Here is a 13,772-nt window from a genome sequence, read left to right as displayed (position 1 = left end):
GTATGAGAATTCAACCTGATAAATTTTTGGAGAAGGAGACTTCATGATATATACATATGGTATGAACAAATGACACAGAAGAAATTAGAACAGATGCATAACAGCAAAAAACATTAATGTATATTTTAAAAAACTAGATAGAGGCTAATTTTAGTATGGGTACTTTTTTAACTTTGTTTTATCTGACCACATTTTAACTTTGTTAACAAAAGACACTGAAATTGAATTAAAATAGAATATTCTTGCCTTTGATGTGTTATGCCACCAAGAAATGACATTAATAACAGAACAAATAGCTGAAATGTAAGGAGGGATTTTTTATAATACATTAATTTGGTTTGTATTAACGGATTTTGAAAGTTTTGTTCATTTGACAGATATCCAACAATTGACAAAATTATTTAATATGAATTCATTATTATGCAATTATGACATCAGTGTACATAAATATCATGTTTCAAAAACTATACTCTGTGATGTTTTAAAATTTTTATCAATTAATCCTGCTAGTCACTTCTTTTACATAGCTGGTTCTTGTTCTTTTGACAAAAATTATAATTATAGTTCAAACAGGCTTATTTATATTTAAGTTCAAACAGGCTTATTTATATTTTTTTAAATATTCTTTTACACATAAATTACAGATTTCTTCATTTCATATTTTTCTTTTATCACTTAAAATTTATTTGTAGTGCCTTATGATTCTGTTAAAACAAAATTATCAAATATACACACATAGAAATTAAATCCTAAAAATTATTTTCATTCAAATAATTTGTATAATTGTGTGAAAATATATTCAATACTCATATTTTTACTCATATTTCTATACAGAAGAATTGAGAGGAGAGTGGAAGAAGTGTTAGGAGAAGACCAATTTGGTTTCAGGAAAAGTATAGAGACAAGGGAAGCAATTTTAGGCCTCAGATTAATAGTAGATTATTTTCTGATGAAATAGTAGTTCTAACTGAGAGTAAAAGAGATTTAGAAGAAACAATGAATGGCATGGACGAAGTCCTACGCAAGAACTACCGCACAAAAATAAACAAGAAAATACGAAAGTAATGAAATGTAGTAGAAATAAAGTAAATGGACCACTGAATATAAAAGTAAGATGAGAAAAGATTATAGAGGTAGGAGAATTTTGTTATTTGGGAGGTAGAATTACTAAAGATGAATGAAGCAGGAGCGATATAAAATGCTGAATAGCACAGGCAAAATGAGCTTTCAGTCAGAAATATAATTTGCTTACATCAAAGTTTAATTTAAATGCCAGGAAAACATCTTTGAAAGTATATGTTTGGAGCATTATATAGAAGTGAAACTTGTACGATTGAAAAAAGAAAAGATTAGAAGCTTTTGAAATGTGTGGAATAGGAGAATGTTAAAAATCAGGTGGGTGGATAAAGTGACAAATGAAGAGGTTTTGCAGCAAATTGATGAAAGAAGCATTTGGAAAAACATAGTTAAAAGAAGAGGCAAGACTTACGGCAACATATTAAGGCATCCTCCAATAGTCGCTTTGATATTGGAGGGGCAGGAAGATGGGAAAAATTGTGCAGGCAGGTGACGTTTGAAATATGTAAAACTAATTGTTAGGAATGAAGGATGTAGGGGGGTATATCAAAACGAAACAACTGGCACTAGATAGCGAATCTTGGGCAGTCAAATGACAGTAGACAAAAAAAAAGATTGCAAAATTTGTAACTTCTCATTTTTTCAAGGTTGCCACAGTATTTGTATCTTGCTGATGTTAATATAAATTATATTAAATAATTTTTTATTTTTTGGACTATTTCCTCCAGTAGAGGTAAAATATGATCTTTACATACAATAATTTTTTTCATGTACATTAAAGCAGTTGTAAAATTTCCTGTCTAGTAAAAAAGTACAAAATTATTCAATGTATCTATAGAAAATATAAGATTAAAAAAATATATTAACATCCTAATGTAAAATAACTTTCAACTCTCCTAACTGCTTTCAACTCTGAGAAATACGGGAACATTCTATAACAGAAAATAAATAAATTTTACCAGTAACATTAACTTTGTATTTAGTATGGACTTACTCCCGACAGCAATATCACTTTCAAAATACACCATGTTAATTCTTTCTCCACGTACCATCGCTCATTCACAAGCCAGTAGTTGCTTTTGAGAACACCAGTACATACAAAATAAATAATCCACTAAAAAATATATCAAAAACTTTTCTAAACTTTACTTATTACAATTTTTCACCAATATTTGTAACTTCTCATTTTTTCACAGTTGCCACATTATTTGTATGACTCTGATTTAACATAAATTATATTAAACAATCTTAAATACGTTGTCAAACATAAATTATATTAAACAAGTAAACATAAACTTTTACTTTTTATTAAAATTATAATTACAATTTTATTAATTGTAAAACTGGAAATGTAAAGTTTGTAATAACATTTAGGAAATAACAAAAATAAATTGTATTTTAAAGCACGAGATCTTTTCTTTCAAAATTACTTGAAAGAAGTTAAGGGAAATCTCCATATGGAATGTATGTAAGATGTGGACTTTAATCATTAATTCATTCCCAAGAGGTACAAAGACACTTCAGTTTGAAAGTCTACTTTTTAGTTATATTTCTACAATGAGAAAATTCAAAAATTATAATAATGATGTGTACAATGATGTACAATGATGTGAAAAAGACACATCTGAACCTAACAACTGAATTGAATACATACATACTATAGGCTGTTAAGTATCAATCTAGCTACTGAGCTACATAAACTATCAATCTAGCTACTGAGTACAGCATAAAAATCTTCACAAAAATACAATTACAGCAGAATATTAAGCAATTACATAATTATAAAAAAGTACCATAGCCTACTCTATGGAAAACAAAAATTTTCTGATATTAACAATATCTCTTTTTAACAAATAAAAATTACCTGTCTGAGGAGGTGGCAAAGAAATTGATGGAGACTGCCTAAGATCAAGAGCTGAATCTAGTAGAGGTGGTTTTGATTCTAATTGCTCAGCAGGAATGGCTGCTGGTAAAGGAACAGAAATGGAAGCTGAGAGTGGAAGTCGTGGTGATCCTCGAGCCCCAAGTTTACTACTACTGCTGGTATTATGTTCATCTACCATTCCAATTGTTTCCCTAATAACAAAAAGAAAAAGAAATTTATAAACAAATACAAAAAGCAACCATAAATACTAGAATATCAATAAATTAATGATTACATCTTTAATATTGTTGAACAATAACAAACACATTACAACAGTTGTAAGTTGATCATAAATAAGAATGGTCTGCATGAAATAATAGTAAGATAGAGGTAACACCACTAACAATCTATACTGTATAACATAATAATTACAACAAAGGATTACTAATAACATAGAACTTGCAAATGAGTATGAAATTAATTCTAAAAATAACTTAAATTTAATCATAACCACCCACTGTTAAAGGTTGAAATTAGAAGAGGATTCATTACATAATTTATACATTCATTGAGAAATTGTAACCCATTTTTGCAGCAGACAACATCATTCACAAGAACTTGGATTTAATTTTTATTAGAAAATTGACATAAAAAAGTTGACTAAGCTCAATATCTTGTCTTTTGAGTGTTTTAATGAATAATCAAATTTGCAGAAAAAAATTAGTATCAGAGAGATTTCATGAACACAAACATAAAATGAGTGATCTTAGATCAATACAAATGACAATACTCATAAAACTAAACAATGTTACAAAACCATGTTAACTAAACAAAAGTCACATTAAAATAAAATGTACTTATTAGAAACAAAAGCTTAATAAACAAACTGTTACAATAATAAGTAGTTCACATAAGTACTTCACATAATATGAACCTAGAAATAAAATCAACTAATGACCTGCTAACAATCATTAAGTAAATAATTTGTAACCTACAAAACCTAAATAAATTCCACCTGTAACTAATTACAGATATACAATGAAACATAAAAAACAATTTTAAAAATTAATAGTTATTCTCATCAAAGTTTAGAAATCATAAACACATAGATGTGCAGTAGTGCTACTAGAAGTGAAGCGTGTTGGCACTACTATTTAGTACACAGAGGGGATATTATATTGCGGCAGGAAGCCATTAGTTGCACAAACTGATAATTGCACTTCAACAATCCAATTCATACCGTACATCAACTGAGTTTTCTAAACATTGACGAGTATTACAAACATAAATAATAGTATAAGTAAGATCATATTTTTCCCAACACAAATTAATCATAATGATGAAAAAATCAAGATGACAATTTTGAAACAATTCAATTACAACAAAAAAAATAAACAGTAGTAAATCATCAACTGTTACAAATCAGATAAATTTTTGATGTCAGCAATTTTTAAAGAAATATACACATTAACAAAATACTTTTAAAAAATGAATACATCAAAGAGAGATGATTTCACACAAAGTTTTAATACATGAAAATAAATCTGAAAATAAATAAAGCTAAATCAGGGAATGATCTCTCATGAGTTTAATGGACAGAATTATTCAAATTTCTATAAAAAAATTTAACTTATTCTACACTAAATCAGAGTAAACAAAAAAAATGAAAATATTTTTGTTTTTAAAAAATACTACTTTCAAAAACGAGAAGAGGTTCTTAACTCAATTTAACATTTTTTATCAATATCCATTATTACTTTTACACTTCTTGCAAGAGGCTTTTTTCATAGGATTAGCAATGTTTGTAGACATATGAGAATTTAGTTAGAAATAAAACCAACTTCAAGGATTGTTCTGAAAAGTAATACAAACGCTTAAAATTTTGAATTTTTGAAATTTATGTCAAATTAAGGGTTAATAAGTTATTAGTAGATTTCTATATCTTAAAAACAGGACTGGTATAAAATATCTGTTAAAACTGTTTCAGTACTTTATTCCTTGTGATGCTTTATACAAAAATTATGTGCCTTGCTGTTTAAAAAATCAAGCTTGGATTTAAGATAGCAGACACATATTTTTAATTTCAACAAAATCTACCATCTAGTCACATCAAATTTTATAAGAAACTACTTCCAAACCTTTCTAACAATCAATATATGCTTGTACATATTTTGTCATCAGCCATTTGAATGGTTTAATGGTATTCTCAAAGATCTTATTAAACATTAAATAATAATTGTAATAATACCCTGCAATAATATAATACAATAAATTATTAATATTGAGATGAAGTTAATGCTCATTAATAAATGAGCAGTAATTTCATATATTGCCCCTTCAGGGCTCGGGCCAACTTTGCCTGGATTCATTTAAGCATTTGCTCATTAAATACTCCCAAACAAAAACAACCAACCCACCCAAATCATACCAAACAGCTACATGCTCAGCCCTCCTTCATACAACTTTGATCTAAATAAAGTAAAACTTAATCATTTTTTCTCTACATAAACTATATCCTCAAATTTGCCCTGAATGATACCTCATACCTACTATAAAATAATCAACCTCAAAAACTGACTACATCTCTGATATCTCCACTCTCATGTCAAACTCAGGAGTTTAACTATAATGATGAATTAGTATAATGTACTTATTTAACACAATATTTTTCATGCTTGATACAATAATTTACACCATATAGATGTTGATTTTTTGTAAGCGTGTTACCAAATCCTTAATATTCTAACACTGGACAAAGGCCAATTTTTGAAAAACTATTTTACTTTGAAAATATGATTTTGAATTTTTACTCTCCTACCAAGTGCAGACAATACATTAAGTGTTTCCCAAAGAAAGTAACATATTAGTTGCTTTACACTCTCTAATTATCTTTCTTATGGGTGTAGTGCTTTTAGGTCATCTGAGGTGCAAGTGACACTAGTAAAAACTACTTTCTCTGATTGTAATGGTGTTCATTATGTAGCCAAACACCTTGATGGACAGTGTTGCTTAATATCTCAGTAAGCAAATATCTCTTTAATTTTAAAAAGCTTGCTATAGCGATAGGTAAATTTGGCTCAATAGGAAATTATTTCATTCCTGATTTTCTCTAGCAAGTCTGGTATAGGATGCTTGTTATTCTTGGGAATGGTTATAAAATTTTCACGAATGACTAGTGTCTCTTATCAGTCTCCAACTACCACACATAATATTCATGAATTTCCAACAACTATTTTGTAATCAGACCATCATAAATCATGTATTTTCTTCGTGTTTTCAGCTTACACAAAAGAATGAGATGGGACAGATGAATTGAGCAATTGTAATGTGGTTTCTACAAGAAATGTCTCTTGTTTTTCTAAATTATATTACTTAAGTTTTATTAAGAAGCATTAAAATGTTCTGCATATTTTTGTTTTAGTTCAATCATACCTACTGCTAATCCAAATATTAGTGGAATATTCCTACAAATTTATATTTGGTACTAGTAATACAACCCTGACTTAATATAATTTATTTTTTACACTAATCATGTTACTATTTTCAACACAATAAAATAATAGCATTTTATACTTTTCAAGACAATTACAGATACAATGTAATGTACCAGAAGATCTAGTAATATTTAGTATTGGTATTTAGTAATAGCATAACAACAATGAAAAAATACAATTTACTCTGAACAAAATAATTACTGCAGACAAACTGAACTTAAATATATTTTCATCAATTCAAAGATGTGTTTGAATTACTGATATATTAGTCTTTTTTTTTTACTTATGACCTTGGACATGCTCTGCATGTATTTTAATGAGGAGAAGGAGATAAATGAAATGATAGATGAAAAGATATGCCGAATCCTTAACAGGAATCAAACCTGAGACCAAAAATGTGTGCTAACTGGTAGCACACTGGTTTGACATTATACCATTTGGCTATTTAAAGTTAATTACATTATCATAAAAATGTTTAATAAGGGCAAGTACCCACAAGAAGGCAAAATGGAAACATAACAAAGAAATAGAACCACTATTGTTCTTTTGTCAATTTCAACAGTGCAAACTACAAAATTATTTTCTACAGCAGCGTTTATCAAACTGGGGGTCGTGGTGATATAAAATGGGGGCTGTGAAATCAACCTACAACTTTACATGAAAACAATAATGAAATCATTTTATGAGAAAAAATCATTTATTGTAAACATTTTAACTACATTTATAAGTATACATGTAAAAAAAATAATAACTAATGAGATGGTTGCGTTTATTTTTTTATTTAAAAGTTTTTCCATACATGGATCCATGTTAGAAACACACAAATACAAATAGCTTTTACGTGAAAAATAATAATTCATCGTTAGTTTTTAGTGCAACCATAGACAAAAAAAACCCTTTTCACAGAAGTAAGATGCGGTGAAAGGAACTAATATTTTAGTGCTTCTGTGACTAAATTTCCATATTCTCTTCAACAGGCAAGCCAACACATATCTAAATTTTCTGATGTGAATTGTTGTAAAGTTTTACTGGCAGACATTTTGATGAATTGGTTGTGAATCTCAACCAGTAACTTAGCAGCTACATCATTTTCATTAAATGGATTCAGACCCATCTCTTCGAGAAATCATTTTTATCTTCCAAGAATTTTTAGTTCACGCACATGCATCTTTATGCTACCCAAACTGTCGTGAATAATAGTGTCTTCTTCATCCAAATTTATCTCAATATAATCGGAAGTGAGTGGAGACAAATCAAATTTTTTGCTTTAAAGCGAATAATCCAGATATCAAGCTTCTTAATGAAAACATGAACTTTGCCTTTTTTCTTTTTTTTAACATCCAGGACCACTGTTAGGTATTACTTCAGAAGAAGAGATGAATGGCAATTTTTGTAGCATGTGAAAATACCGGGATTCGAAACCAGGACCTCCGGATGGAAGGCTAAGATACTACCTCTCACACCACGACAGCCAGCTTTGTCTGTCATTAATAAAATGTTTTTATCACGTCTTTGTAAATTCACATTCAAGTCGTTTAAATGAGAAAAACAGCTAGGTGAGCCAAAAGAAACATATACCTATTATCCTGTAAAACCATTGAGAACGGCATCTTTATCCTAGAAAAATATTAATTTGTCTCACAATTCCAATAACTGGGTTAACACTTTACTCCGTGATAACCATCTAACTTCTGTATAGAAAAGAGATTTTTTCTTTTCACTCATTTCATCGCATGGTTTAGCAAACAGCCTATTCTGTAATGGTCAACTTTTAATAAAATCAACCATTTTCACAGTTTTACAAAGAATTTGTTTGAGATTTTCTGTTATAGAATTAACCATTTACAAAGAATTTGAACAGCTATACAAACTGACATTTTCTATTATATGTTTTGTGGCAAGTGCATGTCTATGAAGGAAGCGGTGCATCCATTCCGACCTTGGTATACGACAATCTTTAAATTTTTTCAGAAATCCTGTTCTTTTCTTTTATCGCATTTGCACCATCACTCAATAGAGCAATATATTTTTCCTATCTATGTTATAGCTTTTCATAGCTTCATAAAAAACATCAAAAAAACATTGTCTTTACCTGGTATATTGATTTGCAAAACATATTTTCTTTGATTTGTCCCTATCGAATTCACATCTCACAAAACATAAAAACTGAGAAATGTTTGCCACATCTGTTGATTCACCAAATTTAATACTAAATAATTCACAAACTCACTTGCTGAATTATGTGATTGCAAACATCAGCAGCCATGTCATCGATTCGCTTTGATAATGTTGTTGGCAAGTGGAATCTTTTTTCATTTTTTTTGCTTCTTCCATACCTATTAAAATACTGACCATATGAATTACAGCAGGCAAAATGAGGTTTTCTCATCGATCGTAAGGAGGTTTGGACATCTTAGCTATTCTTAATTCTATGAGATAAGATACTTCAAGTGTACTTTTATCAGTGTGGCTTGATTTACAAATAGAAGCTTGAAGTTTTTGTTGATTTCTCAAAGTACATAATAATTTTCTTTCAAAAAATTCCAAGAGTTTGCTCTTATGACGTTTATTTTCCAAGTGTCGAATTAATTTTGATGGCTTCATGCTTTCATCGGAGAGGACTTGAAAGTAAACAATGCACTGTGACTTTCCAACCAATGAAGTAAAACCAAAATTTTAATTCAACAATCATTGTACAATCTTGTCTTTTTTTACCAATCAATTAACTGGATGTAGATGACTCACTTCTTTATTACACAAATTTATCCATTTATATAAGAATCTAATTGAAAAAAAAATAGTCATACAGTTTGACTGCATACTAAAAAACCAAAACCTCAATTATTATTTTCAATGAAACTACGCTTTTAAAATCTTAAATAAAACCACCAAAACACACCCTTCCCATTTGACACCAAACTGATGTTCTGCAAGCCCTTATGTCTCTTACTGCTGGGAGCACGATGTGTTAAAACATATATGCATGTTTGAATATGATGCTCTCACAGAAAATATTATGCAAGCAAACCAAATTACAAGGAGCATGTTTACATCAAATTGGAACCTCTAAACTGCTCATGTTTGCACACTTCATACATGCCTGTTCATACTAGTCACTATCGATGCAGCTAAACAGTTTTAACTAAGTTTTATTAGGTTTGGGGTTGGGGGGGGTTGTGAAATATTCATTATATATATATATATATTTTTTTTTTTACTTTTTAGTGATTGTCGAGCTAAAAAGGTTGTTCTGCAGTATAAAAAGGGGCTCTGCAATTAAATCCAAGAAGTCTTGACATTTTTTTGTATATTATAGACTTTATTTTTTAACAAAAAAAAATGGAACTAACAGAGTTCCAGCTAAAGGGAACAAATAAATAATTATAAAAATCTATTTAAATTATTAAATAAATTCCAGCCAAATTCTTCAAGGAATTAAAGTAACTTTACTAAGAATCCCTCAATTACTGGAGCTTCTATATTGTATGAAGTTTTGTGCAACAGAATAACAGAAAAAATAAAAAATGAGATAGGTTTCCCGAACAACTAACCATTTCTACAACAGCATACCGTAATTATGTACTTTATAACAAAAAAAAAAAAACATCTGCATGTAAATTACATTTATTTTTAAAGAAACTTAATAATTTTTTATTTTTAATTTTTAGAGAGCATAATAATAATACTCATGTAATTAAAGAGAAAAAAAAACACCACTTCTTTTGAACATGTAATCTTAATTGCTTAAATTTTAAATTACGCCAATTTTTCTGATACTTACGCACACAACTTTAAAAGTGGGTTCAAAAAGTTTCATCAACATCTGATGACAACTTCTAGTTGTTTGATAGGTAGGAAAAATAATATTTATATATTTTCTAACCATTACATCTGCAATTCATATTCTTTTTAAGTTTAAAATAAATGAATAAGTGATGTGCATGTTTGTTAAATATTATCATTTTAAAAACAATGTAAAAATATTATAAAAAAACCTTACAGACAATCAATTTTAATTAACAAAACCCAAATTTCCTCTTTACTTAATATTCAAAACAAATAACCAACTCATTATTTGCACAGCTACATTAACTACATTGTTTAGATCCTTAACCAGGTGCATATGCTACATCAGACTTTGGATTTTGATATATTAGCATGAGCTGGTATCTCTATTTGCATATATATCTACCATACATTAATGGTAAGATTTTTTAAAACTAGGTCAGGTTGTATCTTAGTTAAAAGTAAATAAAGATGGTATTCATTTCTTCTTCTGATATTCAAACTTTCCAATCTATTTCAACACTCCAATCCCATGGGCAGCTAATTAAATAATTAAAAATAATTATAATTAATAACTGAAATTAAATAATTTCCTACAAAATGTTAAGCATTATTTTAAAAACTGTACAGAATACTCCAGAACAAAGCAATTTACATTCATTAATAATGAATCATAAATTGTAAATTGGTTCATAAGCATCAGAAATTTCTCTTAATTTGTCTGATGACTTGTCATCAAATACGCATATTTTAAGAAAAGAATGAATTGATTTTTACATACAACACTAAGTTATACTTTATCCTAACATTGTGTCAAGAGATCTACTTTTCTGAGCCAAACTATGTAACTAAACCAATTAAGGGTAATATATATTTTTTTCCAGCTAATTACTGCTACTCAAAGGAATAATTAATTGTTATCAGGCGTTTTTCTTTTTTTAAGTATTAGGAGGCCCAATTTACCCTCACAAATGTTAGGCTTGGGTATCTGTAGCAGCAGTAAGAAAAAAATCTTCTAAGTTCAAAGAATCTTCTAGAATATTCTTCTGACAGCCTCATTCATCAAATACTAAGGATGCATTGGCTCAAGTCCTGGCATTCTGAGCATGGTGAGCCTAGCAGCATCAGCCCAACACACTCACAGAACCAATAATGGGAAAGAAAGGATAAAAAATATGAGAAGAAAATTTTATGAACAGCATTTATCTTCTTTTTTTTCATTTTTAAGTGTTTTCTTATATGAAAATGAAAGAAAAGATGTTAGACAAGATGAGGAAGAGAATAAGAATCATGGCTAGATCAGATAATATGTAGGAATTGCTTCCAGTACTGGATCATGTAGGGCAAACAAGGTCAAGGGAGGCAAAAATGTTAAATACAAACAAATATCAAAGAAAAAAATGATTATAAAAAAATAAAATATAAACAAAAAAAGATCAATTAACATCTAGCACATGCAATGATCAGTGTTATTTAATAAATCTATAATTAAAAATGTTTTTGATCCTTATTCAAAAAAGGAATCAGGAATCAAAAAATATTACATCTGTTGGAAAAAAGAGGCATTCAATTAAAATAAAATTTATTTCTATTTTAAAAATTACTTCCTATCAAATCAACAAAAAGTACAGCCTAGAAATGAAATTAACTTTTCAACTGAGAGGAGCTCTTGGGATTAACACTTCATACACATAAAAATACAGATTAAAATATATGAATCAGCACACATACGTCAACCATATAACATTTTCAATATTATAAAGAATAAATGTCAAAATACAATAAACACTGTTTCTTAGGAAAGTGACATTATTCAAAGAAAAATAAAAAATAATTTTTTGAATGATATAAAACCTTATATAACTAGCAATTTTATGGAGAAAGCTGTGAAATCATAAATTTTCAGGATATGAAATTATTAAACAAAATGTTGGCCCTTTGAAGACATCACATATTACTACTACTTGGACAGTAATAAGTAAAAAAAGAGTTAACTTTAGTAATAGTAAATAATTATCAGGAAGTTGAAAGAGATTAATAGAAACTTAAAACAATCAAGCCAAAAAATATGCAACCTGCACGAGTCAATAATAATCTTAAATTCTGCACACTTACTTTTAACAATTTTTAAGCAATGTACATCAATAAATATATCAGGTTAAACACAAACACTAGTAAAACATATTTTTAATTGATAATGCATAAAAAACATTAAACAAAATTTTTCTTTCCTAAAAAATAGTTGAGAAATAAACATATACTGACCCTACGGAAAGCAAACTTTAGGCAAAGCAACATTGTAGGAAAGAACAATTAAAATTAAGTTTTTAATGGCATGAAAGTAATAAATAATAAGTATGGTCTTCATTATCTTACCTAGAAATGGTAGATTCTGTGTTCAACCCCAAAACTTGAGCAGCATACTCTCCTTGTAAACCCATTTCTGCTCCAGTATAAGGACCATTATCACATCTTTTCAACCAATACAAACGGCGACTATGTGGAGTATTATTACTCTGGTAACGATCCCATTGCTGCATAAGTAAAGAATAACACAAGCAGCAAGTACGCACTGCAGCATCTTGCCTTGTTACAGAACTATGCCTATAACCAGCAGGCGGTTCGTGCGATTCTAGAAATGGAAAATACGGTTCGGCAATATTACTTCCAGGCTTCACTCTTAACCAGTATTGTTCTGGATGTCCTATATTCCCACACACAAAACAAACGTTCCGTGGCGGATCATCCATCCCCGGCTCACGTTTAATATACATACTATCCATATCCGTTAGACATAACAATATGGGTTTAGACACCCGCTAAATATCCTACACATCCTAACCTCAACACATTATACACTAGAACGAAGTTCAATCATTACGATACACTGCCTACTTGACAGCCCAAACAGATGTTTATACAAAGCCGTTTCATTTTGTACAAATTTTACTTGCTGAAATGGTAACCCAATAAGAGAACTTACGATGCATATAATACTATCAATGACTCATATTTATGAATAATATGTCAGAAGACATACATTTTAAAGTAATAAAACTTCAACGGGTTGGGCCAATACTGTGGTTTGTAGCATGTTTACTTAACATTCTTCGTCCACAAAAACTCATTTAAAACACTGCAAACAACAGTAACAATAAAAACTACAATTTACATCAGCCACAATTAAATCACAACTTAATCTGTAAAACTTTACATGTATATAAAAAAACCGCACTACAGCATGAAACACAAACATTCAGAGTCACATCACTATCGGAAATAAATCGGACTAAGTCAGACAAGCCTTTTCGAGTAGCTTATCCATGTATTTAGCTAAACTCAAGTTGTACAATAACTTGTTTACAATATATTTGTGTAAAATAGCATAAATACAAAATTAAATCCAAAAAGTATCAGATAAAATCAAAAAATTATATTTTGATTAAGAAAATAAATAAAAAATAAAGCGAACTCATCGCCATGTTTATAAGGAATATAGCCGAAACATTATAACAGCAGTATAAAATATACCAAAAACTAAAATGTTATAA

The 13,772-nt window shown here is 29.0% G+C and overlaps 1 protein-coding gene across 3 annotated transcripts in view; it reads right to left on the bottom strand.

The window, feature by feature from the left end:
- The window catches only part of LOC142322169 (uncharacterized), a 184,507-nt gene extending 170,974 nt beyond the window's left edge, over positions 1 to 13,533 (bottom strand). For 2 of the 3 annotated variants that reach the window (XM_075360941.1, XM_075360946.1), the window contains exons 1-2: positions 12,598 to 13,533; positions 2,942 to 3,153 (exon numbers count right to left, since the gene is read on the bottom strand). In XM_075360941.1, coding sequence (XP_075217056.1) covers positions 2,942 to 3,153; positions 12,598 to 13,004 — 619 coding nt within the window. In that variant the 5' untranslated portion in view covers positions 13,005 to 13,533. The remainder of the gene's footprint in view (positions 1 to 2,941; positions 3,154 to 12,597) is intronic. The other variant, XM_075360956.1, reaches the window with a different exon arrangement.
- Between the last annotated feature and the right edge of the window lie 239 nt (positions 13,534 to 13,772).

This window comes from Lycorma delicatula, chromosome 1, assembly GCF_047948215.1.
Source record: "Lycorma delicatula isolate Av1 chromosome 1, ASM4794821v1, whole genome shotgun sequence".
NCBI lineage: Eukaryota > Metazoa > Arthropoda > Insecta > Hemiptera > Fulgoridae > Lycorma > Lycorma delicatula.
Note: the sequence above shows the minus strand (reverse complement) of the source record. Positions and strands in the feature narration are given on the sequence as shown.